The sequence below is a fragment of the Schistocerca gregaria genome, chromosome 3 (genome assembly GCF_023897955.1).
Source record: "Schistocerca gregaria isolate iqSchGreg1 chromosome 3, iqSchGreg1.2, whole genome shotgun sequence".
Lineage (NCBI taxonomy): Eukaryota > Metazoa > Arthropoda > Insecta > Orthoptera > Acrididae > Schistocerca > Schistocerca gregaria.
In genome coordinates, this window is record NC_064922.1 from 934,769,230 (window position 1) to 934,797,130 (window position 27,901).

The 27,901-nt window shown below is 44.4% G+C and overlaps 1 protein-coding gene across 2 annotated transcripts in view; it reads right to left on the reverse strand.

Moving 5' to 3' along the window:
* The window catches only part of LOC126355824 (rho guanine nucleotide exchange factor 10), a 483,616-nt gene that overhangs the window by 274,826 nt on the left and 180,889 nt on the right, over positions 1-27,901 (reverse strand). The window contains exon 1 of one of the 2 annotated variants that reach the window (XM_050006272.1): positions 26,836-26,979. The exons of the other annotated variant lie outside the window; for it this stretch is intronic. Coding sequence (XP_049862229.1) covers positions 26,836-26,872 — 37 coding nt within the window. The 5' untranslated portion in view covers positions 26,873-26,979. Of the gene's footprint in view, positions 1-26,835; positions 26,980-27,901 lie in introns of those variants that run through there. 2 annotated transcript variants of the gene reach the window in all.

Genomic DNA, 27,901 nt, shown 5'->3' on the forward strand with positions numbered 1-27,901 from the left:
CGGCTATTGGGAATAGCCGACTGCCCACCTGCTGATCGTTCGCGCGTCACGAGGAGGATGGAGTCCCTTTCTTCGCCACTCCATCCACGTCAGTCTCGCTGGTATTTCAAAAGAGCTTATTGAAGCTATCGGATATTGAAGCTACCAGCTACAAAGAACAGGAGCAGTCGCTTACACATATTTATTCAATGATCCACATAATACTGCACTGAAACTTACACATGTCAACCTATCGGCGACCGATACAATCTTAAACATGGCAAGAACCAGGATATTTATCAGGGCATGAAGCGGTATGAGAGCGATACAAGCTGTAAAACGCGTTCAGATGTTTTGTCTGGAGTACAGTTGAGCTCACGTTACAGCAAGCATACGTTTTAAATCCGCGTGCAAATATACGAGTACTTAAGAGACTCGTACGCTTCGATCGCCAGTGACAATTTTCATTTTCGTTTCGTTTTGGATTATCCTCTAAATACGAGTAAGAATGCCTATACAATACTCCTGTACCACAGTGATAACTAATATCAGTTGACGTATTTTAGAGTCCAACCTATCTCGAGAATGGTCTTAAAAAATAACTTTTAATTTCGTTCACTAACTCCTTGAAGGAGCGAGTATTTCGATAAGCAGAAGTCACTGAACCCAGAGATAGCGAAGGAAGTACCGTAGCTTAACATTAAATGTCTTGTCTACGATCAGGTCATTATGGACTGAGTACTAGCTCAGATGGGCTGGGTGTAAAATGCAGTCTTCGCCTCTTTAGACTTCAGAGGGAGAGTTCTCGCCCTCGCATTGTGACATTCCGGTACGCAAATTTCGAGACGATGTTATCGGGTTACTTACAAAAATTAGATGAACAAGAGTCGTAACAAAACCTCAATGACGTCATAAAGGATGAAGCACCAACTCCGGCTGGATAAGATTGAGAATAACATCGACAGTGACTTTCAAAGGAACAGAAGCGACATTTGCGTTAAATAGATGGGTAAACTTCCAAAAGCATAAATCTACAAGGTCCTACATGATTTTGAACATAGGACCTTTCCAATGTAAGCCTACTACCTCAAGCCGCACCACACAACCTAGTTAACGGGAGAAAAGTAATGATGTGTAGCAAGCGTTGTTCAGGGAGTAATTAGTACCGTGTTACTCTTCAGTAGCTGAACCGATAATCTGGTCAGATCGCTGTGAGCTAGCTGTTTCCCTAACATTTACAAATCATTCTGCCAATGCCGTTCGGAGAGGATGGTGGCGGATACGTTTTTAGTACCAGACTTGGGTAACTGAGTGTTCCATCAGTTCCTGTCCATCATTTTAAAACTATAGGAGTAACTGCTACGAAAATAATATTCCTGAGTCTGCAAACGCGACCGGACACAAGACGCTAGTGCGGCCAACTCTAGAGAAACGATCAAGCGTTTCGCGTTGTTATGAAGGGGAGAAACCAGCAGACATCCAATATATTTCAACTCTACACCAATACTCCCGCAAGCCATCTGACTGTGTGTGGCGGAGTGAACTTCTAGTAGTATTAACTGATCCTCCCAATCCTGTTCCAGTCGCGTACGATACGTGGGAAGAATGATTTTCGCTAAGCCTGTGTATTGGTTCAAATGGCTCTGAGCACTATGCGACTAAACATCTGTGGTCATCAGTCGCCTAGAACTAGGAACTAACGTAAGGACATCACACACATCCATGCCCGAGGCAGGATTCGAACCTGCGACCGCACGCGGTTCCAGACAAACGCCTAACACCGCTCCGATAGTTCTACAAAAGACTGACGTCACCAATAGAGACTAAAATTACGTTCATCTGTCCTATGACTCTTCTTGAAAACGGCAATGGTCTGTTTCTTTTCCAGTCGCTAGGTACCTTTCGTGGCTCCAGCGAGCGACGACGACACAGCTGCTAGAAGGGTAACGAGTTTAAAGTCACTCTGCTAGGACGGCACGTCAGTATATGTCAGCGGTTTCCAAACTTTTCTTCTGATGGAAATCTTTGCGAATCCTGAACATACTGACTGGAAATTCGTTCCAAGGAACGTATACCAACTTGATGGCAGAGAAAAGCGAAATTTGACTGTGTAGGTTTCGATGATTGAAAGGACATGTGACCACACACCAGGCAAGTGGCAGTGTGCTGCCTGCACTCAATAGGGCACTAATGTTGTCCACAACAACTGCCACTGTCCTTATCTCTGAGAGCGCCTGTGGGCCTCGTCACCAAAATGGACCAGCCTCCGCAGCGACCCGGTTGCACAAACACTATCGGTGTTCTCTTGAGTGTGGAGCTAAAAAAACTAGTACAGACAGAACAGTCCTACTTGCCTGGTGTGATCTCGTGTGCGCTTTCAATCACTGAAGTCTGCGACTGTCAAAGATTTATTTCCACCTTCAAAGGGGTGCAGCCCCTTTGGAACGCCTTTCCAGCCAGTAAGTACATGAGACCTTTCTTATTGCTTATCATATAAGGTGTTTCGTGCAATTTATCCTCGTTTAGCAAATTCACGCAGTACACTCTGCAAGCCATCTTATGGTGGGTGGCGAAGGATACAATACGACCGTCACCCATTTCCTGTTGCAGTCGCGAAAGGTGCACGGGAAGAACGAATGTTGGTAAGCCTGAATGTGAGCTGGAGTTTCTAATTTTACCTTCATGGTCATCTCGCGAGCTATACGCAGATGGAACCAACTTCTAGGAAACGACGCTAACGGAATGTAACAGTAAACCACAATGTGGTGCAATGCGCCACTCTCGTTAACATCTGTCGCTGGAGATGTATGAGCATATTCTTGCTTACTGAACGAACCTGAGACGAAACGAGCTGCTCTTCTTTGGATCTTCTTTACTTCCTCTATCAAACCTCCATCCTTTCGAAGTGCTGTCAGGTGAATTTAGAGAGCCGGTTATAAAATACTCTCTAATATACGACAGAATACTCCCAATCATACAGAGGGAGACGGGGCCGTACCAATGCGGATTCCTTCGTGGGAAGTCAACCATAGGTCAAATATTCACCTTAAGACAAATCCTGGAAAAAACGGATTTCAGTACCTACTCCGAACCTTTCTTTTGTATCCTTTACTGCTTGCTCAATATACAAATTGAATAACATCGAGGATAGACTTCACCCCTGTCTCACTCCCTTCCCAACCACTGCTTCCCTTTCATGTCCCTCAACTCTTTTAACTGCCACCTGGTTTCTTTACAAATTGTAAATAGCCTTTCGCTCCCTGTATTTTACCCCTGCCACCTTCGGAATTTGAAAGAGGGTATTCCAGTCAACATTGTCAAAAGCTTTCTCTCAGTCTACAAATGCCAGAAACGTAGGGGTATGTATACAGAGTTAAACTTCGGAGTACATGGGCGGCAACATGGCTGGTCTTGGGTCGGGCAGCAGCGATCGTCTACCTCCAGGGCGGGGGACTCGTGGAGGGTCGAGATTAGGTCCTGCACGAGGAGATAAAGGGCCGTTGTTTGCTCTGCAGTATCCGCGTTCGCCGATACGGGCGTCGCGGCGGTGGCGCCGCCAGAACAAAGGCCCCTCCCACAATGGGGCGCTCTGTCCCCGGGAGCCAACACATGCGCGTCGCCTCCCTGCACTTATCTCCGAGCTTGCAAGAACCGGACCAGAATTTCCGCAAAGTCTCTCCAGCCGAAAAGGCACGGGCGCAAGGTAAAAACAGCGGAGTTGTACAGGTAAACTACCTTGTATGTACGCGTTAGAGGACGAGAATAAACGCAGCTGCACGAGACACTGCTTTGTAGTAAACCAGTCCGTCTCCGGAAAAATACCGCAAACTCATTTAGGCCGGCGCAACTGCAAGGAGGGGCTAGTGTTAGGCAGGGAGTGCGACAGGGCTGCTCATTCTCTCGTGTTGTTTAGTGGATATATCCACATGGCAACAGGTGAAGCCCAAAACAAACCAGCTAGGTCGACTTAAAAAGGTAAGAAAATAAACATGTTGAGATTTGCTGATCATAATGTCAGCGTTAAGCGAAGAAGCCGAACAATTTATTTAATTTAATCGTATGGTGATTTAATACAATATACAGTTGATATAAGGCAAATGATTTTATACAATATACATATAAGACAAAATTAAACCTTAAAGTCCGTGTTTTTCAACCAGTTAATTAAGCTAGGTGTAAGAGTGAACAAGTCATCGGGAATTCCAGGGTATGAATGAAGTGGACAGCGTTGGACTAAATGTTCAACTGTCTGCTCTTTTTGGTTACATTCACACATTGGTGAACTGATCCAGCCCCATTTGTGCCTCAAGTATCTACAACAACCATGTCCAGTCCTTAACCTGCTGAGGCGGCACCAAACTTTACTAGGTAGGTCAAAACCTTTTGGCTTCTTCGTGGGATCAAGGATTCATGCTTCCAGCACTTATTTAGATCAAAACCATAGTTATAAGCAATGGCCGTTCAGACAGAAACAACCTTCAGCTCTCCGTATAACATAAAAATGAATAAATCTGCAACAAAAATCTTAGTGGAGAGTAGCAGAATACCATTGCTCAATGCTTACGTAACAATGACTGCCTAGCGACTGTTGAATCCTTCGCATACGGTGGGAGCAATGAAAGATAACAGAGGGATACTATAAGCCGGCCGGTGTGACCGAGCGGTTCTAGGCGCTTCAGTCTGGAGACAGGTTCGAATCCTGCCTCGGGAATGCATGTGCGCGATGTCCTTAGGTTAGTTTAAGTAGTTCTAAGTTCTAGGGGACTAATGACCTCAGATGTTAAGTGCCGTAGTGCTCAGAGCCATTTGAACCTGAATCTACAAGGCAAAAGTTGCTTTTAACAAGAGAAGAAACATTCTCATACACATTTCCACAGTCGAACATCTCCGGAAAGGTCTCATAAATACCTTTGTTTGGAGTATGCTGCTGTAGGGGAGTGAAAACTGGGCATTCTGAGAAGCAGAAATAATAATAATAATAATAATAATAATAATAATAATAATAATAACAGCTTTTGAGATGTGCTGCTATTATAGAATGCTACAGACTGTCTGGGTAGGCGAGGTATCAAATTAGTTGCTTTACCGAAGGGATGAAGCCGTGTCTTTGCTAGCTTATTCAATACAGAAAGTAGGCAAAGATGGGCTGTATGAAGGGACATAATGGTACATTAGAACTTGAAGGAACAATAGTGATAAAAGAACATAAGCCGGCCGGAGTGGCCGTGCGGTTCTAGGCGCTACAGTCGAACCGAGCGACCGCTACGGTCGCAGGTTCGAATCCTGCCTCGGGCATAGAAGTGTGTGATGTCCTTAGGTTAGTTAGGTTTAATTAGTTCTAAGTTCTAGGCGACTGATGACCTCAGAAGTTAAGTCGCATAGTTCTCAGAGCCATTTGAACCAAAGAACATAAGAGGCACGCGGAGAATGGAATACGTCAATCAAGTGACGAAGGATACCTGCTGAACATGTATGTAGCTCCCCAGCGGAAGATCGAAGACAAAAGTATTGTAAGATATCAGAATACAGTCAGAGAAATCTCAAGCGCTGACTGTTTGCACGCATGAGAGTCTTTCCGTGTCTGGAGTTGTATTTTCTAATGCCCGTTCTCACGTCACACCGAACAGACATGCGGGTAAACTTATGTCCACTGTTGTTCAGTTACCAGCGACTTTTAATGGAAAGGGATTTAGAGATAGAACTGGTATGGCTTTCGGCCTGGTTTAGGGTTTCTTCTCATTGACGCCACTTGTGTAGACTCCATGTCAGATGTCGTGTGTCTCATGTAATGAGGGCGTGCATAGAGTACCACTGTATTGTTTAGTATGCTCACACAGGTGCCGACACACAGCCTCTAACAGCAAAAGCTCCCCCTCACCGACTTTAATGACACACTCAATAATATCATGTGCCCTTAAACCATGAGACGCTGAGGAGAAGATTTGAATTTAATCATCGACATTCGCAAATACTCTGGTGATCAGGAACTGTTCGCCACCATCTTTTCTTCCCTTATCGGTGTACACTGGATTCGAGCCGGCTACCTACGAACCGGGGTGCCACACAGACGTGCGTCGGCGACCTCGGCTACGGAGATGGGAATGGCCCAAGTATAAAATGCTGAAAGGACGTTCAGCAAAGGTACCGAACGCGTGTTACCTTCACGCATACACACATACACATTCCAGAATACACCGCACAAGATTTGGCGAACAGTACTTCTACCAGCATGGAACACTTATTGTCCTATTTTAATCCCATATGGAATGACGCAAAAGGGTTTATCTTTCTCAGCAAACACTAGCGCATCTCTTACTTTCATATGGAATGTACCGATTTGTGCCCGTGAATTCGTTCGACGTCTGCTGTCAAGCATGCTTGAGCAAGACTTCAGAAGCTGTAGTGATACTCTGGAATAGGATGTACTAGGGTATTGCATAACTCCGAGAAACCTACTAACAAAATTAATTCTTCCACTTGCCTTCCCCACTTCCGACTTTACGCGTTCTCTCTCTCTCTCTCTCTCTCTCTCTCTCTCTCCCCCCCCCCCCCCCCCCCCCCCCGCGCGCGCCACTGTCTTGCATTGCCGCTGTGCTTAAACTCTGCTGCAGTTAATTGTTCATTAGTAGCGGAACTGACAACTGAATGTTGGCGTCTTACTAGGGAAATATTGAACATGTAAGTACCACCAGTTTGCTTTGCCCGATGCTTAGCTGCTTTCCAATCCAGTACAAATAGGCTTAGACGTTTTGTGTGTTCCGTTCGCAAGTGTATGACATCATGAGCAACATTATTACATCACGAGTCTGAGACGACGTCCGACATCGATAGACTCTAACCATCCCTTACTAGTTGTAGCATGAAGTGGATTACTTTACGAGTATGTCAGGTAGCTTTAATTTTGGCAAAGCGAAGTGGTGTTCATCCCGCTACTTTTATACAGCGAATTCACTAGCCCTACTATGGTCACACATGATGAGGGACAATAAGACTGTGCATATTACAGTTTATTTTTACTCCCCAACTTCAGCGCCAAAGAAGGCAGAGAGCTTGACAGTACGCTGTTATGCTTGCAAATGGTATGTTACGTCACAGCTATTCAAGAAGTACTGCTGACCAGCTGTTTATTTGGAAGTCCGACCACCCAAATATATTTTAAGCTCGCATGTTTGGCTGTAACCCCTTTGAAAATGTCTAAGCATACATATTTGCATAATTTTCAGCTAGTAATCTGGTCCGATGTCGATACGACAGCCCAGTAGCTGTTGCTGCCGATATTTATTAAAATTGTCGGCGCTATGAAAGCTGTGCTGGGCTGCATGGAACATCGTAAACATCCATGGTTCACAAGACGCAGACAGTTACCGAACGGTAGAAAAGACAGTGAAGTCACGTAGTTGGACGGACAAGGTCTTTAATGTTTGTATGCATGTGCTAGTCTAGGAGAGACTTCCGAATATTTGACGGGTGTCCTTTCTCGTGAAACTGTCTTCCAGATACCCTGAACACTTATGAAAAATGTGAGAGCAACCACGTCACGTTGTAAGCGTTTTGCCATATCGCTGGCTTAGTTGTGGAGTATCTTTGAGGGCAGCAGCGTCTGTAGAGTCGAACGCCAGACAAGGAACTTGTGTTGTGTGTAGCTCTGCATGTGAGAGGCATTGTTAGTATGGAAGTTGAAGTGATGGTACAAGTGCTATTACAGTAAAGTGATGAAATATGGAAGTAATTCAGAGGAAAGTGCGTCAAGATGTCATTAAAAACTAGCAGTGCTGCCGATAACGTATTTGTGTATCCTCTCGTTGCGTTTCACACAGTATCAATCACCCGCGCCGTGTTCGGTCTCCCAGAATGAACTTATGTGAATCAGTAGAAATTAGTTACCATAAAAGAGTGCAGTCAAGTGCCAGTGTCTTGTAGCGGGCGTGAGGACGTGCGTTCGGCCATCGCGTTTCCGCATCATCAACAATCAGCCGCGCCGCGGCGGTTACGCGCACGCTCGTACAAGTGAGAACTGAGAAATTAACTTTAGGATCAGTGTTATATCATTACTAGTGTCAAGGAGGATTGGTACCAAAAGAGATATGTGTATGCGTGGCAAGCTTAAGAACTTTCGTTCGATCATTCGGCTTTTGCATCATCAACAATCACCCGCGCCGTGTCGGTTACCCGTACGCTCGTCCGAGTGATATTCTGGACAGATAATCATCAAGAAAAAAGCCGCCTATACTGTCACAGTAAGTAAAAACTAAATTTACATCCACATCGACAAATAAGCTATAGTCATGGCGATACGTTAAAGTGTGACCCATTGTTCTGCCACAGAGCATTATGCTACTACCAGTAATGATGTAACTTCCTGAAAACTTCTGAAGATGAAACTGGAAAGGTTCGAAAACCGGTTCATGGAATAAAACATAATTATTCAAAAAAGTGACTGGTTGCAATTCTGTATAAGTTATTTACATTCAATAAACAGTCACGGTTCTAAAATATCCGTAATGGATAAGCATAATCAAGCATCAAGATTGTTGATTGGGATAAATATTTACGATTTAGAGTGTAAACAGTGCGACCTGCGTTTTTCTTTTATCGTCTCGGATATAGTTGTTCATACCAAACGTAAGACAGTGTTGAGTTTGACGTTGAGTGGCTCCCCTAAACCCGCTTGCATACTTAGGCAGATAATTTCAGGCAAGCCAGCAGCTGTGTGGAGCAGAACAGTACAACCGCCGCGGGATTACCAGGTACGTCGTGTGGGACAGGGCGCGCGGTCAAGAAAAGCAGAAACAGTAAACAGTTTAAGGGCCCCCCATCCATTTGTACTCCTGGACGCGTTACTCCGTTTGACTCACTGTACACTTTAACGTTGGGAGCAAATGGTACTCTTGCGTTGAAAATGTTCATTTTCATCGACCTGGTGGAAACTGCAACAGCGCCCTTGGTATTTCCTTCGCAGCGGACGCCTGCCTTGGGTCCAGCAGCAGTGGAACTGAACAAAAGCGTGTGGCCACCCCCACCGGCAGGTGCGCGCCGCCATCTTGGCCCAGCGCACTGCCATGTTTACGGGTCCTCGCAGCCACGCGTTACACTGGCCTCTCCGTTTACAGTCGGTTCCGCCATTTGAATGCTCGTCTCCTCCGCTAATTAGCGGCCATGAAGCGCACGGCCATTAACCGCTAATTCTGCCGGCGGACAAACAACCGGCCTAAAGAGTCACCTCGGGTACCACACGACTCAAAGGGCGAGGCGCCATGCACTTGTGTGTTCAACACTGGACGTCCGGGCTATATCGGCAGCTGTTGTGCGGAGTATTGACTCTAGCAGTGTAGAAACTAGGACAGCAATTTCACATACAGGCGAATGTACAAACACACATATAAAGATTAGTTATCATCTCGTAAAAAGTGAAGGTGCGTAATTGTTTTTTCTTTGTATGTTTGCGTGCAAGGGGAAAGTCTTGTACCTTGCAAAGGAGGCATGTACCTCGAGCCAATCTTGTTTGTCTGGTCTTTACACTCTAACTTTAGTCTTCTAACCTAACTAACCTAAGGAATCACACACATCCATGCCCGACGCAAGATTCGAACCTGCGACCGTAGCAGTAGCGCGGTTGCGGACTGAAGCGCCTAGAACCGCCCGAATTCTAAGTTTGGGAACCCCTGCTTTATACTCACGACCGAGTGGGGGTCAAAAGTTGTTAAACCTGGTGTATACGCTAACGAAGCGTATTTAACCCTATTCGATTTCCCCATCTTTTTTTCCTACACAATCCAGACATCTTGAAATATTTCTTTAATTTCATTCAGTTGATCAAGAAAACTGTCGTATGTAGTGCACCCACTAAGAAGTCACAGAAACTCACTGACTATCTTGGAAAGGGTGAAACAATAAGAACGGGGTGTAAAATGAATGAGTCACCAGCAGAGGCCACTGCATAGAAGAGCAGGCACGTACCTGCGTGTCCAATAAAATCAAATGTCAATACTAATTTTTCTTAACAAACCGCAGCGCAACCGTCAGAAATAATCGTTCTACACTTAATATCCGCGAGTAAAATCGCATTACCTCCTCAAAATACACACAAACGTAAGTTTTCGTCTCCAATTCACATTTACACGAGAGATCTGGTACTTTTCTCACGCTGCAAATACTTGTTTCTTTAACCTTGTTTGTCTAACTCGTCTGCCATGGACGGACCGACTTACTGCTTGAGTAAGTGGCGGGAGATCGCCTTCACCACTGCGACTTAAATTCAAACGATATCAAGTGGGCTAATACGACTACAGAAAACAAATATTTACTTTTTCGTTTCAGGTATCTTATCTCCAATTACATAATGCACATTACTTTACGCTGAGACAACAGCTAGTGTAAGACTTGACACGGAAAACAAAGATACGCCTAACGCAGTTATTTGCAGTGTGGCAAAGACCGTGTAAACCGCAACAAGCATTGATTGAAATAAACACTGGAAGGACATGATGATGTATTTCCCACCGTTGATGGAATGTGGGAGAATGAGCGATGGGGCTAGCGTGGAACACAGCTACAGAAATGCTGTAGGCTCAGAAATGGCTCTGAGCACAATGGGACTTAACATCTGAGGTCATCAGGCGCGTAGAACTTTTAACTACTTAAACCTAACTGACCTAAGGACATGACACACATCCATGCCCGAGGCAGGATTCGAACCTGCGACCGTAGCGGTCGTTCGGCTCCAGACTGAAGCGCCTAGAACCGCCGGCTGTGCGTGTAGGGGTGTTTTACGTGTTTCAGCGGTGTTACAGGGAAGCTTTTGGTAGCATGTTCGAATCAGAGTTGATCACTGTTTTGTTTTCCGCGTATCAGTATTGGAATTGCTTTGTGTACGAGTAAGAACACGAATCTCTCCTTCGTCTGTATCGCACGTTCAACGGTGGACCGCCCTCCGACTTCCGACTTGCTGGATGGAAGGTCACGGTCGCTAACACAATGGCCAACAAGTGGAATGGCGACAGCAGCACACATGCCGTGTCCAGGTATTGGGAGGGTTGTGCCTTCTACCTGTTTTAGAACACGCTGTAACCCCCCCACCCCTCTTCTTCCGGGCGAGCCAATTGTGCCCTCCGCTGACGAGCCTTAACATCACAAACTGGGCCATCGCCCTGGGATATTTAAAAACTTACACCTGCACCGCCTCGTGTGTGGCACCTGTCTGTCGAGCTCCACAGTCCATCCATCGCACAGTAGGCCACTTTCGGAGAGTAGACCGCACTGGAGGGTGTAGCGCCGTGACTAACCCCACGGCTACGTTCTGAGGCCAGAGTCAGCGACGCACTCGCTCATTGGCTGCGTGCTCTCTTCAGCGCAGTGACGTGTGTTTCAGTGGAAAACGGCGACAGCGTCACGCGGCGAGCGCTGCGATATAAGTCTAACATCCTGTCTACAAGCTTGTTACAGACGGGAGGCAATCTGAGATTGAACAAGGAACTTGGCCGTGCACTCTACAAAGCAACCAACCTACTGATTTTGGAGGAACCAAGGAAAATCCAAAACAGGGCGGCCAGTCGGCGGATTGAACCAAGATTCATCCGAATGCGAATCCAGGGAAAAAGGAAAGAGAAAGAGAGAGAGAGAGAGCGAGAGCGAGAGAGTTGCTAACCTACTCTGCTTGTGGTATTTACGTACGCCAGAGATCGATGTCTTAAGGAAGGTGATTTTCTTCAGCCACCGGGTGAATGGCCCATATTTCCCTGTTGTTGTTGCTGTTGCGGTCTTCAATCCAGAGACTGGTTTAATGTAGCTCTCCATACTACTCTATCCTGTGCAAGCTTCATCATCTCCCAGTACCTACTGCAACCTACATCCTTCTGAATCTGCTTAACGTATTCATCTCTTGGTCTCCTCCTACGATTTTTACCCTCCACGCTGCCGTCCAATGCTAAATTTGTGATCCTTTGATGCCTCAGAACATGTCCTACCAACCGATCCCTTCTTCTAGTCAAGTTGTGCCACACGAATTTCTCTTCTCCCCAATTCAATTCAATACTTCCTCATTAGTTATGTGATCTACAAATCTAATCTTCAGCACTCTTCTGTGGCAACACATTTCGAAAGCTTCTTTTCTCTTCTTGTTCACACTATTTACCGTCCATGTTTCACATCCATACATGCCTACACTCCATACAAATACTTTCAGAAACGAAGTTCCTGACATTCAAACCTACACGTTAACAAATTTCTCTTCTTCACAGTCTACATTTTATATCCTCTCTACTTCGACCATCTCACTTATTATGCTCCCCAAATATCAAAAATAATTTACTACTTTAAGTAACTCCCTTTCCCTAACCCTCTGAAATGTGTTGTGGCTGGAGCTTAAAGCCTTTGGACTTTCCATGATGACAAGGCTTTACCAACACCTGCTGTAAAGAAGAAACTTCTGCAAGTCATGTCTGGAAGCAGCGCCTTACAGCAAGTGAGATTAGTGTTAACAGTGTATGGCCAACTGAAGTGCCAAAGTTCTGCTCTGCAGCGTAATTGCCTGGAAGGTCTGAATATTAAAATAATTTCGAGGGCAGGTTACCGAGCTTGCGAAATCCGGAATCAGCACCAGCACTCGTGGGGTTAGGGTGGAAATCGTGGGCTCCTGGGCAGAATTTTATATGTGTAACGGTGTTTGTTTCTCTCTTTTTTTTTCTTTTTTTTACAGACGAATGGAAAAACTGGTACAAGCCGACCTTGGGGAAGATCTGTCTGGATGTTGGAACACGTGAGGCAATACTGACCCTACGACTTATCTTAGGAGATAGATTAACGGAAGGTGAACCTACGTTTCTAGCATTTGTAGACGCAGAGAAAGCTTTTGACAATGTTTACTGGAATACTCTCTCTCAAATTGTGAAGGTGGCAGGGGTCAAATACAGGAAGCGAAAGGCTATTTACAATTTGTAAAGAAACCAGGTGGCAGTTACAAGAGTTGAGGGACATGAAAGGGAAGCAGTGGTTGGGAGGTGACACAGGGGTGAAGTCTATACCCGATGTTATTCAATTTGTATATTGAGCAAGCAGTAAAGGAAACAAAAGAAAAATGTGGAGTAGGTATTAAAATCCATTGAGAAGAAATAAAAACTTTTTAGGTTCGCCGATGACATTGTAATTCTGTCAGAGATACCAGAGGACCTGGAAGAGCAGCTGAATGGAATGGATAGTGTCGTGAAAGAAGGATATAAGATGAACATCAACATTAGCAAAACGAGGATAATGGAATGTAGTCGAATTAAGTCGGATGATGCTGCGGGAATTAGATTAGAAAATGAGACACTTAAAGTAGTAAAGGAGTTTTGCTATTTGGGGAGCAAAATAACTGATGATGGTCGAAGTGGAGAGGATATAAAATGTAGACTGTGTATGGCAAGGAAAGCGTTTCTGAAGAAGAGAAATTTGTTAACATCGAGTATAGATTGTTAGGAAGTCGCTTCCGAAAGTATTTGTGTGGATTGTAGCCATGTATGGAAGTGAAACATGGACGATAAATAGTTCAGACAAGAAGCGAATAGAAGCTTTCAACATTTGGTGTTACAGAAGAATGCTGAAGATAACATGGATAGATCACTTAAGTAATGAGGAGGTACTGAATAGAATTGGATACGAGAGAAACTAGACTAGAAGAAGGTATCGGTTGATAGGACATGTTCTGAGGCATCAAGGGATCACCAATTTAGTATTGGAGGGCAGCGTAGAGGATAAAAATCGTTGTGCGAGACCAAGACATGAATACACTACGCAGATTCAGAAGGATGTAGGTTGCAGTAGGTACTGGGAGATGATGAAGCTTGCACAGGATAGAGTAGCATGGAGAGCTGCATCAAACCAGTCTCAGGACTGAAGACCACAACAACAACACATAATTTTCGTGATTAATGAAGTAACTTTACAAATACGGAAAGATTACAAAAAAATCGAGCGTTCCGGCGCATGCGCGTTAAATTCTGTCTCGCCGTTTTCCGGATTTTTAGGCGACTATGGTTTTTAGTGAGTGTGAAAGTAATCAATGCGAACAGGTACCTTATATCAGGGTGTGGTGCCATTAGCTAACTGAAGCTAGTGTTTAGCGAACGAGACAGACGATGCAAGGTTAAACTGAAGCCAATATTTCTTACTGTGAAAATTTTAGTGTGGTGTTGTCATGTTTTTTTTCCCCTTACATACCTCGAACTGTTTTCGTGTTTTGTGGTGGTTGAGATTAACAGCGTAAGTTGCCAGGAGCTAGCTGGAGGAAGCGTATCAACAGTGATGTATGCATTCCAGTCCAGTAGTCGGATCTTGGAATCTTCCTCGGAGTAGTAAAGGGCTTGTAATTATTGACTCTCGAGTCAAAACGAGGCTGGTGATCATTATTTAAACAGAGTGAATGGTCCAACACTGCGCAGGATTAATCCGAGTAGGTCTACAAACGCTTTCGGTGCAATCTGCGGTGTATTATGTAGTGCATTTTTTGGGTAAATAGAGTTGAACTCTACTGTTCCAACAATCTGCAGCTTCATTTACTAGTTCGCTTAACAATAACTGCGAGTAAGTCTGTGTGTTGTGTCACCACTTTGTTATTTGAGCTGTACCCCCAACAGAGAAGTGGTCGCTCACATGTAGTACGTATGATTCAACGTGATTTCTCCGCGCGCTTACTTCCTGACACGTCCATTCACCACGCATGCCGCCCACGGAGTATGTGAGAGATTTCCTGGCTCGGTGATTCACTCGCAACGGCAGTCCAACAGCTACAAAAGCTAACCTTCGCACTCGCGTATAACCTACCACGAATATCAGTCGGAAATGCATTTTAAAGTCTACGTTAATAATGGCAAAGCTGATACCTCGTTATAGCGCGTTGCGGCTTCGCTATTTATTATGTTGCTCTTATTCGTCTAATTTAGTCTTTTTTGTATTACTATATGTCAAGCATAATATATATTTAATCCTTTACAGCTGAACGATAAAGAAGACAGTCCTGCTCGCAACTTTTCCCCTCCCCATAAACACGACACGTTTCAAAGATCATCGCGTTTGTATTTGAAATTTTAGTTAAGACATTCGAAAAAAACATTAACTGGGTAGTAAAATCTCTCGTACAAGGCATATAAATTCTTACATAATATGTCACAAAAGTTTCAACGTTAAAGTTAAACAAGGCACACACTGTACTCTTTTACATATGACAACACCATTGATTCCGCATTCTTTTGCATGTCAAACGACTTACATTACAAACCGCTTTCGCGTACACCTAAATTTCTGTGGTAATGAATTATCTTTACAATGTCCACAGTTCATTGTAAAATTATTTGTTTTACTTTTTCTGTGCATAGAGCTAATGTCATACATTCTGCTTAGATTTTGATTATCGTCCCAATGATACTGGTACTGCCTGTACAGTACACGCATTCAACAGATTTTGAGAAGTTAACTTTTGAGCTGTTGAGCTTTCTACAGTTGCTCATTTTTGTGGCTGTAAGTACTTAATTGTATATATTCATCTGTTAATTTCACGTTATCTTTAATTCATGGATGATTCACATCCTCTGCGTGTAACACAGAAACTGAACAATTCGTGAGACTCGTCTTATCTCTGGCAAATAAAAGTAGTGATTAACACATTCCTATTTATAACTTAGTGCTGAATGAGATACGTTACCGCCCTCCTTGCAAGGATTTTTTATTTTATAATTTTATCAGGTTTCATTTAAGGTGTTGCAATGCCTTAAAACTGTACAGGGTGGTTGCAAATAACCTTTCGCAACTTGAGTGGGCTCCCATGACAAACGTGTGATCGTAGGATAATGAAACTTTGAGGAGACATCTGTAAGGACAAGTGTAAGAGAAATAACGATTAAACACATTTTCATTTCCATACGAGAGGGTAACAATTGTTAATTGCGTACCGTGTTTACCTTCTAGGCTACAAGCATTGCCCAATGTGACGACCATCTACATCCGCGACAGCCTGGAACCACGCTAGAGATTTCTGAAACTGCTGCCCGAAACATCTCAGGTGGGATATTTGCTACCTACCAAGCTATGCTCAGCTTCAACCTCCACCGTATGTCAGTGTAGCCCCACGGCCAGAAATCACATGGGTTCAAATCTGGCGGTCACGCAGTGTGAAGCGATCGGGCAGTGATTCGGTTTTCTCCAAATCCAGAGTAACAGAGCGAATTCACGAAGAGAGTGAGGTGTTGGTCTTTGGGTTCAAGCTCCTCAAAGAAAAATGGGCCAACCATGAACTCATATCGATTCCAGATTCCTGGACTTCCAGAAGGCTTTTGATACCGTTCCTCACTAGCGACTATTAGTCAAATTGCATGCACATGGAGTATCGCCCCAGTTGTGTGACTGGATTAGTAGTTTGCAGTGATACATGGTAAATCATCGTGCAGAACAGAAGTGATATCTGGCGTTCCGCAAGGCAGTGTCATAGGCCCTCTACTGTTCCTGATTTACACAAATCTGATCTAGGTGATAATCTGGGCAGCCCCCTTAGATTGTTTGCAGATGGCGCTGTAATTTACCGCCTAGTAAAATCATCAGACGATCAATTCCAATTACAAAATGATCTAGAGGAAAATTCTGTATGGTGCGAAAAGTGGCAATTAGCACTAAACAAAGAAAAGTGCGAGGTCATCCACATGGACAGTAAAAGAAATCGGATAAATTTTAGGTATACGATAAATCGCACAAATCTAAGGGCTGTCAATTCGACTAAATACCTAGCAATTGCAATTACGAGCAACTTAAATTGAAGAGACTACAAAGACAATATTGTGGGGCAGGCGAAACAAAGACTGCGTTATGTTGGCAGAACACTTTAAAGACGCGACAAAGCCACTAGAGAGACAGCCTACATTACACTTGTCCGTCCTCTGCTGGAATATTGCTACACAGTATAGGGCCCTTACCACGTAGAGTTGACGGAGGACATCGAAAAAGTGTTGAGAAGAGCAGCTCGTTTCATGTTGCTTATATGATACGCGAGTTGGGGTGAGATCTATTTACGAAATTTCAATCACCAATTTCCTCTTCCGAATGCGTAAATATTTGGTTGACCTACGTAGGGAGAAATGATCATCATACTAAAACAAAAGAAATGAGAGCTCGAACGGAAAGATTCGGATGTTCCTTTTTCCCACGCGCCATTGGAGAGTGGAATGGTAGAGAAGTAGTATGAAAATGGTGTGCTGAACCCTCTGCCTGGCACTTTAAGTGTGAACTGCAGATTAACCATATAGTTGTTGATGAACTGTGCCGTGAAGCCACACCACAGTGATGCATTCACTATGTATGGAAACAGTCGATGGCTGTGACGATCCACAAATGTGACAGTTGCGAATATTCAATGCCCCATTTCTGCAAACTGTTCGAAGGCCACGTGTCATGAACTTTAACTCTTGTAAGGAACATAAGAAGCAGTCTACTCGAATGTTTGCGTCAAGTGCCAAAAGTTGGCGAGTGTTGTGAAAGTTTTCAAAAACGGCTCTGAGCACTATGGGACTAAACTTCTGAGGTCATCATCCCCTAGAACTTAGAACAACTAAAACATAACTAACCTAAGGACATCACACACATCCATGCCCGAGGCAGGATTCGAACGTACGACCGTAGCGGTCACGCGGTTCCAGACTGAAGCGCCTAGAACCTCTCGGCTACTACGGCCGGGTGTGAAGTTTTCACGGATACCATTTCACAATCGTGTGCAGCACTTTTTGAGGTGGATCATGGTTTACTCGAAACCAGGCTGTACACACACCTGCACTCCACCAGCCACCACTGACACTTCCGCTATTTTCTCTTCCAGTCGCGAATGGTCCGTGTAAAGAACGATTGCTGATAAGCCTCCGTGTGAACTCCAGTATATCTGATTTAATTTCATGAGCTTTCCGCGATACGTACGTAGGAAGAAGCAACACAATGATTGACTCTTCCAGGAATGTACACTCTACGAATTTTAACAGTAAATCACACCCTGATGCACAGCGCCTCTGTTGTAGCGTTTGCCACTGGTGTTGGATGAGCGTCTCCATGACACTTTAGCGATTACTCAATGAACCTGCGACTTAACCCTGCGATGTTCTTTCTGTTAGTCTCCATTTTTCAGTCCAATCTGCCGGTCCCCGATTAACAGGCAATAGTCATTTAAACGAGTAACGAGAGTTTTGTGCACTACATCATTTTTAGGTGGGTAACATTTCCTGAGCAGTCTTCCACTGCATCTACCCTGCAATCTTGTAATCATACAATCTACATGGACACTCTGCAAATCACATTCAGGTGCCTGGCAGAGGGTTCATCGAGCCAACTTCACCATTCTCTTATATTCCAATCTCGTATAGCGGGCGGAAAGAATGAACACCTATATCTTTCCGCAAGAGCTCTGATTTCCATTATTTCATCGTGGCGATAGTTTCTCCCTATGTCGGTCGGTATCAACAAAATATTTTCGCATTCGGAGGAGAAAGCTGGTGATTGGAATTTCGTTAGATTATTCCAGTCGCAACGAAAAAGGCCTTTTATTTTAATGATTTCCAGCCCAAATCCTGTATCATTTCAGTGACACTCTCTCCCATATTTCGCGATAATACAAAACGTGCTGCCTTTCTGTGAACTGTTTCGATGTACTCCGCCAGTCCTACCTGGTAAAGATCCCACACCGCGCAGCAGTATTCTAAAAGATGACGGACAAGCGTAGTGAAGGCAGTCTCCTTAGTAGGTCTGTTATAATTTCTAAGTGTCCTGCCAATAAAACGCAGTCTTTGGTTCTTCCCAACAACATTTTCTGTGTGTTCCTTCCAATTTAAGTTGTTCGTTACTGTAATACCTAGGTATTTAATTGAATTCACGGCTTTTCGATTAGACTGATTTATTGTGTAACCGAAGTTTAACGAGTTCCTTTTAGCACTCATATGGATGACCTTACACTTTTCGTTATTCAGGGTCAACTGCCAATTTTCGCACCATTCAGATATTTTTACTAAAACGTTTTGCACTTTGTTTGATTTTCTGACGACTTTATTAGTCGAAAAACGACAGCGTCATCTGCAAACAACCGAAGACGGCTGCTCATATTGTCTCCCAAATCGTTTATATAGATAAGGAACAGCAAAGAGCCTATAACACTACCTTGGGGAACGCCAGAAATCACTTCTGTTTTACTCGATGACTTCCCGTCGATTACTACGAACTGTGACCTCTCTGACAGGAAATCACAAATCCAGTCACTTAACTGAGACGATGTTCCATAAGCACGCAATTTCACTACGAGCCGCTTGTATGGTACAGTGTCAAAAGCCTTCTGAAAATCCAGAAATACGGAATCTATCTTAAATCGCTTGTCAATAGCACTCAACACTTCATGTGAATAAAGAGCTAGTTGTGTTTCAGAGGAACGATATTTTCTAACCCATGTTGACTGTGTGTCAATAGACCGCTTTCTTCGAGGTAATTCATGATGTTCGAACACAATATATGTTCTAAAATCGTGCTGCATGGCCTGTAATTTAGTGACTTACTCCTACTACCTTTCTTGAATATTGGTGTGACCTGCGCAACTTTCCAGTCTTTGGGTACGGATCTTTCGTCGAGCGAACGGTGGTATATGATTGTTAAGTATGGAGCTAATGCATCAGCACACTCCGAAAGGAACCTAATTGGTATACAGTCTGGACCAGAAAACTTGCTGTTATTAAGTGATTTACGTTGCTTCACTACTCCGACGGTATTTACTTCTACGTTACTCATGTTGGCAGCTGTTCTTGGTTCGAATTCTGGAATATTTACTTCGTCTTCTTTTGTGAAGGCATTTCAGAAGACTCTGTGTAGTAACTCTGCTTTGGTAACACTGTCTTCGATAGTATCTCCATTGCTATCGCGCAAAGAAGGCACTGATTGTTTCTTGGCGGTAACATACTTCACATACGACCAGAACCTCTTTGGATTTTCTGCCAGGTTTCGAGAGAACGTTTCGTTGTGGAAACTGTTATAGGCATCTCGCATTGACGCCGGCGCTAAATTTCGAGCTTATGCAATAACTGCAGAGGTTCGAGTGGTCCCTCAGGCGCGCGCGTGTGTGTGTGTGTGTGTGTGTGTGTGTGTCCGCGCGCGCCTGTGTGTGTGTGTGTGTGTGTGTGTGTGTGTGTGTGTGTGTCCGTCCTTAGGATAATTTAGGTTAAGTAGTGTGTAAGCTTAGGGACTGATGACCTTAGCAGTTAACTCCCACAAGATTTCACACACATTTGAACATTTTGAAATACTTTCAAGGGGGCGGGAGAATTAATGTTCCGCCAATATCGAGGACATTTGACGCTAAGCCCTAGCTCATTTTGGAAAGAACAAAACAATGCATGGACGCTGCTTGGTGTTTGGGGTAGCGTGGGAAATACAACTCACGACATTCCTGTCGGAATTTGAGCCACTGGCTCGGCGGCCTATCTACTGCGCGCTCTGTCGGTATCGCGGAGAAACTGATTACTGATCGAGGTAAGAGTTTGTGGAACAGGGAACACAAAATAAATATCCTATCGAAACAACAGGTGAAACGCTGTCCCGGACGGAATGAAATTAGGACGAGCAAGACTTCGGTGATGACAACTCTTACTTCTTCACCACAAAATGGTTTTCGCTGCAACTGCAGATTGAGCCTGACTGTGTCTGGTGAAAGTATTTTCGTTCAGACTGCCAGACTACTGAACTTTCCTACGAGGAAGACAGAAGGGGGGAGAGAATGGGCACCACAGCTATCGGGCAACAGGCAGACACTTCCGCCAGCGTCAGCGAGCCGAGTCACGAATTTCCCGGTCCCACCGCCCGTGTCGTGATCTCGCGTCGCATTCCTCCTTCGGTCAACGAGCTGTGAACCGTTTTAACGGCTCTTACTTTCGGTTCTTTCACTCACTAAGGCATGTTACTCTAGCATAACCACTACTTTCCACAACGAATTCATCGCTAATATGGCATAACATTTCCTGGCAGATTAAAACTGTGTGCCGAGCCGGGACAAGAACCCTGGACCTTTGCCTTTCGCAGTTAAGTGTTCTAACGACGCATCCTCAAAGCTTTGCTGCCGCCAGTAACTGATCTACCTTCTAAACTTCACAGGAGATCTCCTGTGAAACTTGCAGAACTAGCAGTCCTGGAAGAAAGGATGCTGCGGTGGTGGTGGTTAGTGTTTAACGTCCCGTCGACAACGAGGTCATTAGAGACGGAGCGCAAGCTCGGGTTAGGGAAGGATTGGGAAGGAAATCGGCCGTGCCCTTTCAAAGGAACCATCCCGGCATTCGCCTGAAACGATTTAGGGAAATCACGGAAAACCTAAATCAGGATGGCTGGAGACGGGATTGAACCGTCGTCCTCCCGAATGCGAGTCCAGTGTGCTAACCACTGCGCCACCTCGCTCGGTAAAGGATGCTGCGAAGAGATAGATTAGCCACAGCCTGGGGCATGTTTCCAGTATGGAGATGAAGTACTGGTAGAAGTGAAGCTGACGGGATGGATCGTGAACCGTGCCCAGGCAGCTCAGTTCTTATATCACTTTCACGCGAAAGGCAAATGTTCCCACTGGCACACAGTTTTAATCTTCGAGGAAGTTTCGTTTTACACTGAAGAGCCGAGGTAACTGGTACACCTGCCTAATATCGTGTAGGGCCTCCGCGAGCACGCACAAGTGCCGCAAGACTCTTGGCATGGAGTCGCCTATTGTCTGGAGTAGTTTTGGAGAGAACTGACCACCATGAATCCTGCAGGGCTGTCCACAAATCCGCTAAGAGTGCGAGGGGGGGGGGGGGGGGCGGAGAACTCTTCTGAACAGTACGTTGCAAGGTATCCGAGACATGCTCAATAATGTTCATATCTGGGGAATTTGGTGGGCAGCGGAAGTGTTTAAACTCAAAAGAATGTTCCTGGAGCCCCTCTGTACCAATTCTCGACGTGTGGGTTGTCGCAGTGTCCCGCTGGAATCGTCCAAGTCCGTCGGAATGCACAATGGACATTAAAGGATGCAGCTGATCAGACAGGATGCTTACGTACGTGTCACCTGTCAGAGTCGTATCTACGATGTACCAGGAGTCACACATCACTCCAACTGCACACGTCCCCACACCATTGCAGTGCCTCCACCGGCTTTAGCAGTCCCCTGCTGGCACGCAGGGTTCAAAGATTCATGAGGTTGTCTTCCACACCAGTACACGACCCTCGGCTCGATACAATTTGAAACGAGAATCCTCCGATCACACGACTTCGTTTCCAGTCATAAAAAGTTCAATGTTGATGGGGGCAGGCGAGGCGTAAAGCTTTCTCGTGCAGTCATGACGCTGTTTCCCATCGCTACTGCACCGACTATAAGATCATGTACCAACTTAACTCAAATCTTAATAATCTGCCACTGTAGCAGCAGTAACAGATCTAACAGCTGCGCCAGACACTTGTCAGCGCTGTTTCAGCCTTTTTACATACCTCTGTATTTGAATACGCATGCCTATACTAGGTTCTTTGACGCTTTAGTGTACTTCCCATTCACACTTTGAAATTCATCTTGTAAAACAGCTATGATGTGTCCCTGCGGCTCATGTCGGTCCGTCGATCAGTAACTGACCGACGATCAGTAACCGACAATCCATATCACGAAGGTACAGATCTTGTACACATTTGTACTGGGCAAAACTGTTTTGTTAGGCAATTACCCTTCTCCAGAAGACTACCGCAAAATATATTTTTTGGTTTAGTTAGTTTAACTGACAATACCATCTTAGAGTTTCTGTGAGAATGTTATGTGCACTTACAATACTGTCAATAGTGTCATATGTACATACTGTTGGATCTGTACATTTATAGAATCTACTGTATATTCATAGGAAGATTACTAGCATTTCATTTCAGAAAAAAATATTATATTTTACTCCTACTATTGCCAAAATTGCACGTTGTACGCTATATACAACCAAACCCAATAAATACATAAAAATTTCCTGGGTGTCCTCAGTCTTGTCCTATTGAAATCACTGGAGAATGTCGAGAGGTGGGTGGTGATACAATACGAGACTAGATAGCATGCCCTCTCGTATGGTACGATATTTGCTAATGAAATATTTTTCACTAACACAATTAGATGTACGAAAAAATTAATTTTCCATTTAAAATCTAGGTGGACTTAGCTGAAATAATTAAACTAACAGAAATGTGTTTATAAATAGGCCTACGTGTGTACTCAGATTGTAGTTATGAAATTTCACTGAAAAAGTGTCGTCTGCTGTTATTTTGGGCTCATACCGACATTATAACTCCAGGTCGTCCCACTAATTACCTAACATTACCTCCGCATTCCCATTTTGTCACAACGAGCGACTTACTCATCATTATACTGAGTGTTTATAAATGAATATCGGGGCTTTAACGCCTTATAATATTAAACTTACGACGTTCGCCTTTTGCGATTATCGAAAAGACAAAAAATTATAAATCTGATGAGATGGAGGTCTGATTCGGTCCTACTGAAGGGAATTCCAGCGTCTTAGAACAGCTCTACTACGCTGAAGGCGACGCACAAGCGCTCACGAAGTCCCCTCCCCCCCTTTTTCCCATTGTGGGGTCAAGGGAACACTTCGCGCTATCATAGTTACGCAACGGAAATAACAATAAGAAAAGCTGCTTCTAGAAGCGGTCTACACCAACAGAAGAAGCTTAGCGTAGCGAAACTGTCACACGTAAGAGAGTCGCGGGAACTCTGGCAAAAACAAAATGCGGCCTCATAATACAGCGGCGACAATCTCGCCCGCTTCCCCGAGAGGAGGGCGGCGTGGGCGGCAGAGCTGCGTGGGAGCGCCAGGTGGTGGTGTAGCGGCTTGTGGCGGCCGCTGTACGCCGCCCTCGACGCATTATTTCTCTTCCGGCCGCCGGCCTTCACCCAGTCTCCCCTCTGCTGCTTAATGTGGAAGTCTGGTTACGTAACGACACACCGCGCTGCCGCTTCTGCAATCCGGCGCGACAGGAACGGACTGTACCGACTTCAAACGGCAACAATAGTCTGCGGGCGTCTCAGGAAAATGGCTTATACAGCGCCGGAAACCAATCACTCCAATCTTTTAAAATGTATCTGTTAAACCGGTACAGTTTACTTCTTAAACCAGTGCCTCTCCGCCCCCTCCCCCCAGGTATCTTGGTTACTGTGACACAGGCTGATCTATCGCTAAGCCACAGGTCTAGGATGGATATCAATATAACATTCTGGTTGCGAGGACGTGGATGCAATGAATGTCAATGTAAAATAAAGGTTGTATTAAGAAATTTATCTGTAGCGTAGCCTAATGTCTACGTTCGGGGTATATTTAACGCATTTTTGCTATGAAACAAAACGATTAGGGTAAATTCAGAAAAAACAGCAGCAGACAATAGGCAAACCTCTGAGAGCAACTTTGATACATATTGATTGCGTTGACTATGTCACAGACTTTCAGGGATGATGGAGAAAGGTAAATGCGTATGGAAATCATCGGTTCGGAAGCTAATAAGCGAAAATCGTTTCGATACCTCTGACAGGACCCCTTTTACGGCAAGGTCTTTGCTTCCCATGTTTTGGGAGGATCAATACAAAAAACAATTTCCTATTAAATGTGGGCTCTGAAATGCATGCTTTCACAACTACGAGCTATTATTCAGTAGAAGAAAGGTGTTTCACAGTAACGAAGACGAACAAGTGCTCATGGATTTTAATGCATTCATTTTAAAACCCATGTTTTACTAGAACTTTTGTTCCTGCTTAGGTCCATACTACTTCCTTCCAAAATATGGAAAGCAAAGAGCTTACGCCAGAAGGGGTTCACCGTCGGAGGTTATCTGAATTATTTTCGTTTGTAACTTCCGATTGAGTCGTTACCGGACCAGGGTCCCTTGGCTCAAATTGATACATTAAGCCTTCTCCACCTTTCCTGAAAGTTTGTAACATCATCACAGAATCACCCTGCACATCATATAAAAGCTTCAAAAATACAACAGGAACAGAAACCGACCGTACTTCGACTCGCACCAGGCTGCCTACAACGTAACTATTCTAGAAATCGGGAAAAGGTGTTAGTTTCGAGTGAAAGATGTAAATGGGGCGGGGGGGGGGGGGGGTGTGACACTTCGAAATCTTAACCCTCAATACACTGGAAACTACTAGAGGAAGTAAACCTATACACAGAGCGAATATGTCATAAAACTGCACTGTAAACGGCCATACAAACAGTACGTCCTAAAAAATTAGTCAATACGTGAAGAAAGTACAATACTGATTGTTACGCACAAAACAGCAGACAACAATACACATATGGTTTCATTTACTGCCGTCACAACACAAGCAATGAATTGTTTAATTGAGGAAATTTGAAGAAAAGATTAGTGAGTATTAAAAGAAGACTGGAGTCCAGTTTACACAACAAATGCGAAGTCGAATTGCTGCACTTCGTAGCGTGAAGGAAAAAAAATGGATTTTTTCCTCTTCTGCCTCATCATCGCAGTGCACGGAATAGCGTGGAAGGCAGTAGGGAGGGAGGAGAAAGAGTACAAACGTGGAACTCATACAGAAGATAAATTACAATAGTGAATAACTGGGCAAAACGAATGTTTATCCCCAGATTGAAAGAGCTGAATTACGAATACCTGACAAGTACGAATTGTCAGCATTAAATACGATTATTTACACCATGCAATCAGGCAAATGAAACGTAGAAACACCGCAGTTGAGAATTTCCCAAAGAAAGACCTTTTTTTTTTTCAGGCGTCACCGAACGTAACGCAGTACACAGTGTGTGTCTGATAAAATCTTGGGCAAGGATAAAGCCCTGACAACACTGATTCTAGTGGCAAATGATAATGCTTCAAAGATAAGTCACCTGGGAACCAAATCAGCTATTACGGTGACATCAATTAGAGGCATAAGTAACAGATCGCTAGAAATGCGGCGAAAAGGACATATGATACTGCTCAGAGTACACCCAGAGACCTCGGTACAACTGCAAACGCTGAGAACTAATTGGCTACGTTCCGATACACATTCGAAGAAATTATTAACTGCATTTTAATTAACTACTTAGTCTTCATCCCACGATGTGACAGACTACTCCTTTCACAACAATGCGTTTCCATTGTTTCAAACACTAAGCTCCGGGTTGACATGAGCTACATGGTTAGGTTTTACAGTGAATATCACGAAACTGAACTGACACTTGTAACTACCCACAATTTAGTTTTAATTTCCATTACGCATTTCGAAGAGTTAAACTGCCACCCTAAAGATCATTCATGTCATTGGAAACAGCGCCAAAGGCTATCAAAAAGTCGTACATAAAATTAATACACGTCTATTTAATAACACAGATCTACCTGATGATGATCTAATCTTCTTAAACGGATGGTGGAAGTAAACTGTTATTGGCAAAAACTTTTAGTTTCAATTGATGATGCACATTTCTACGGAAGGATTTCCAACGAAAGTGTATCGCTTAGGAAGAACACTAGCTTGTATTTGTTCTTATAACAGGAAGGACAGAAGAAGGCGTCTAGCCAGACCTCAACAAGTAGCCTACTAATACAGGTCTGAGCGTCATGCTCTCACCACACAACGCCGCAGCACCAACAGGTTGGCAAAGCCGTCCGCCCCCGCTCTCGAGCAATGCCTTTGCTGAGAGTTTCTGAAGGCGCGCCTGCTGTACTTTTTTTTCCCCCTTCACTCGGCGACCCTCACAGCCCATCTCCACGCCGACATCCTCATAGCTTTCTGCGCCGATCCCCTCGCACTGCTAACTGGACTGTACACTCGGTTCCCGCAAGGAGAGAGCACGCACAACGCACACTCACATTTGATGAGCACGACGCCATTGTGCGGGTCATCCATGCTGGCTGCTTTCGCTCGCTCTGGACCGTCTCGTGCGCGCCGGCGACGTCGGGAACATGGCCTGCCAGAGCGGACGGGATGAAGCACTCGCGGACACTGCCACAACGAGACTGGCCAGCGCGCGCCGGAGACAGAAGACGCGCGCCGCCGCGCCGCGGAGCCAGCGCCTCTGGCGGCCGGCCGGCGAGGTACTATACTAGCCGCGCAACAAACATTCGCTCCACAGACACTGCAACTATGCTATGCTTCGCAAATCACAAGACCGAGAGCAATAGAGAACACCGATCACTGAACCGTATCATGCATCTACACTCCATTTCATTGAGCTCCCGACTTTAACAGCTTAAACGGGAGCCATTCCATATGAAAAACACGCACCCGAATGCAGACAAAACACACGCCACCCGAAACGATACGTGCTCGGAACAAAACAAAACAAGGCGTGCTGGAGACAACGTAACTAAACATGATAAAGTAGCAAAAAACTTAACTAATCGAAACGACAAAATGTGACAAAACATGCTGCATACGAAATAAAACGAGAAACAGACGACAAGAGACATATTTCGGCCAACAGACAAATGTCAATATCCACATATTACCTATACGACCGACACAAGCATAAACGTCCGAAGTTGGAAACGTTATTACGTACAAGAAAGGCTGACGAACACTACTATATCTTTAACCATAGATTCATGTAAGTTTGCAAGTCATAAAACATCGCAAGAAACATTTTTTTCATGATAAAGTCGCATGTTGTCAAAAAAAACGAAGCATTAACAGTTCTTGCAAGCCTTGTATTGTTTTAAAGTAACTATGAACGAGCCATATTATAACAATTTGTTGAACCTGTTTTCTGAAATCATCTATAATTTGTCATTTGTGTGTGTTTTTTATGTCTACACGGTAAATATTTGTTTGTCCTTATATTTATGCTGTTAAACATACAAAGTGTACTTGGGTGTAAGAACGCTTAGCTCGGACACCTGCAGGAAAGAACTAATAATAGCAGGCGCGTAAAGAAAG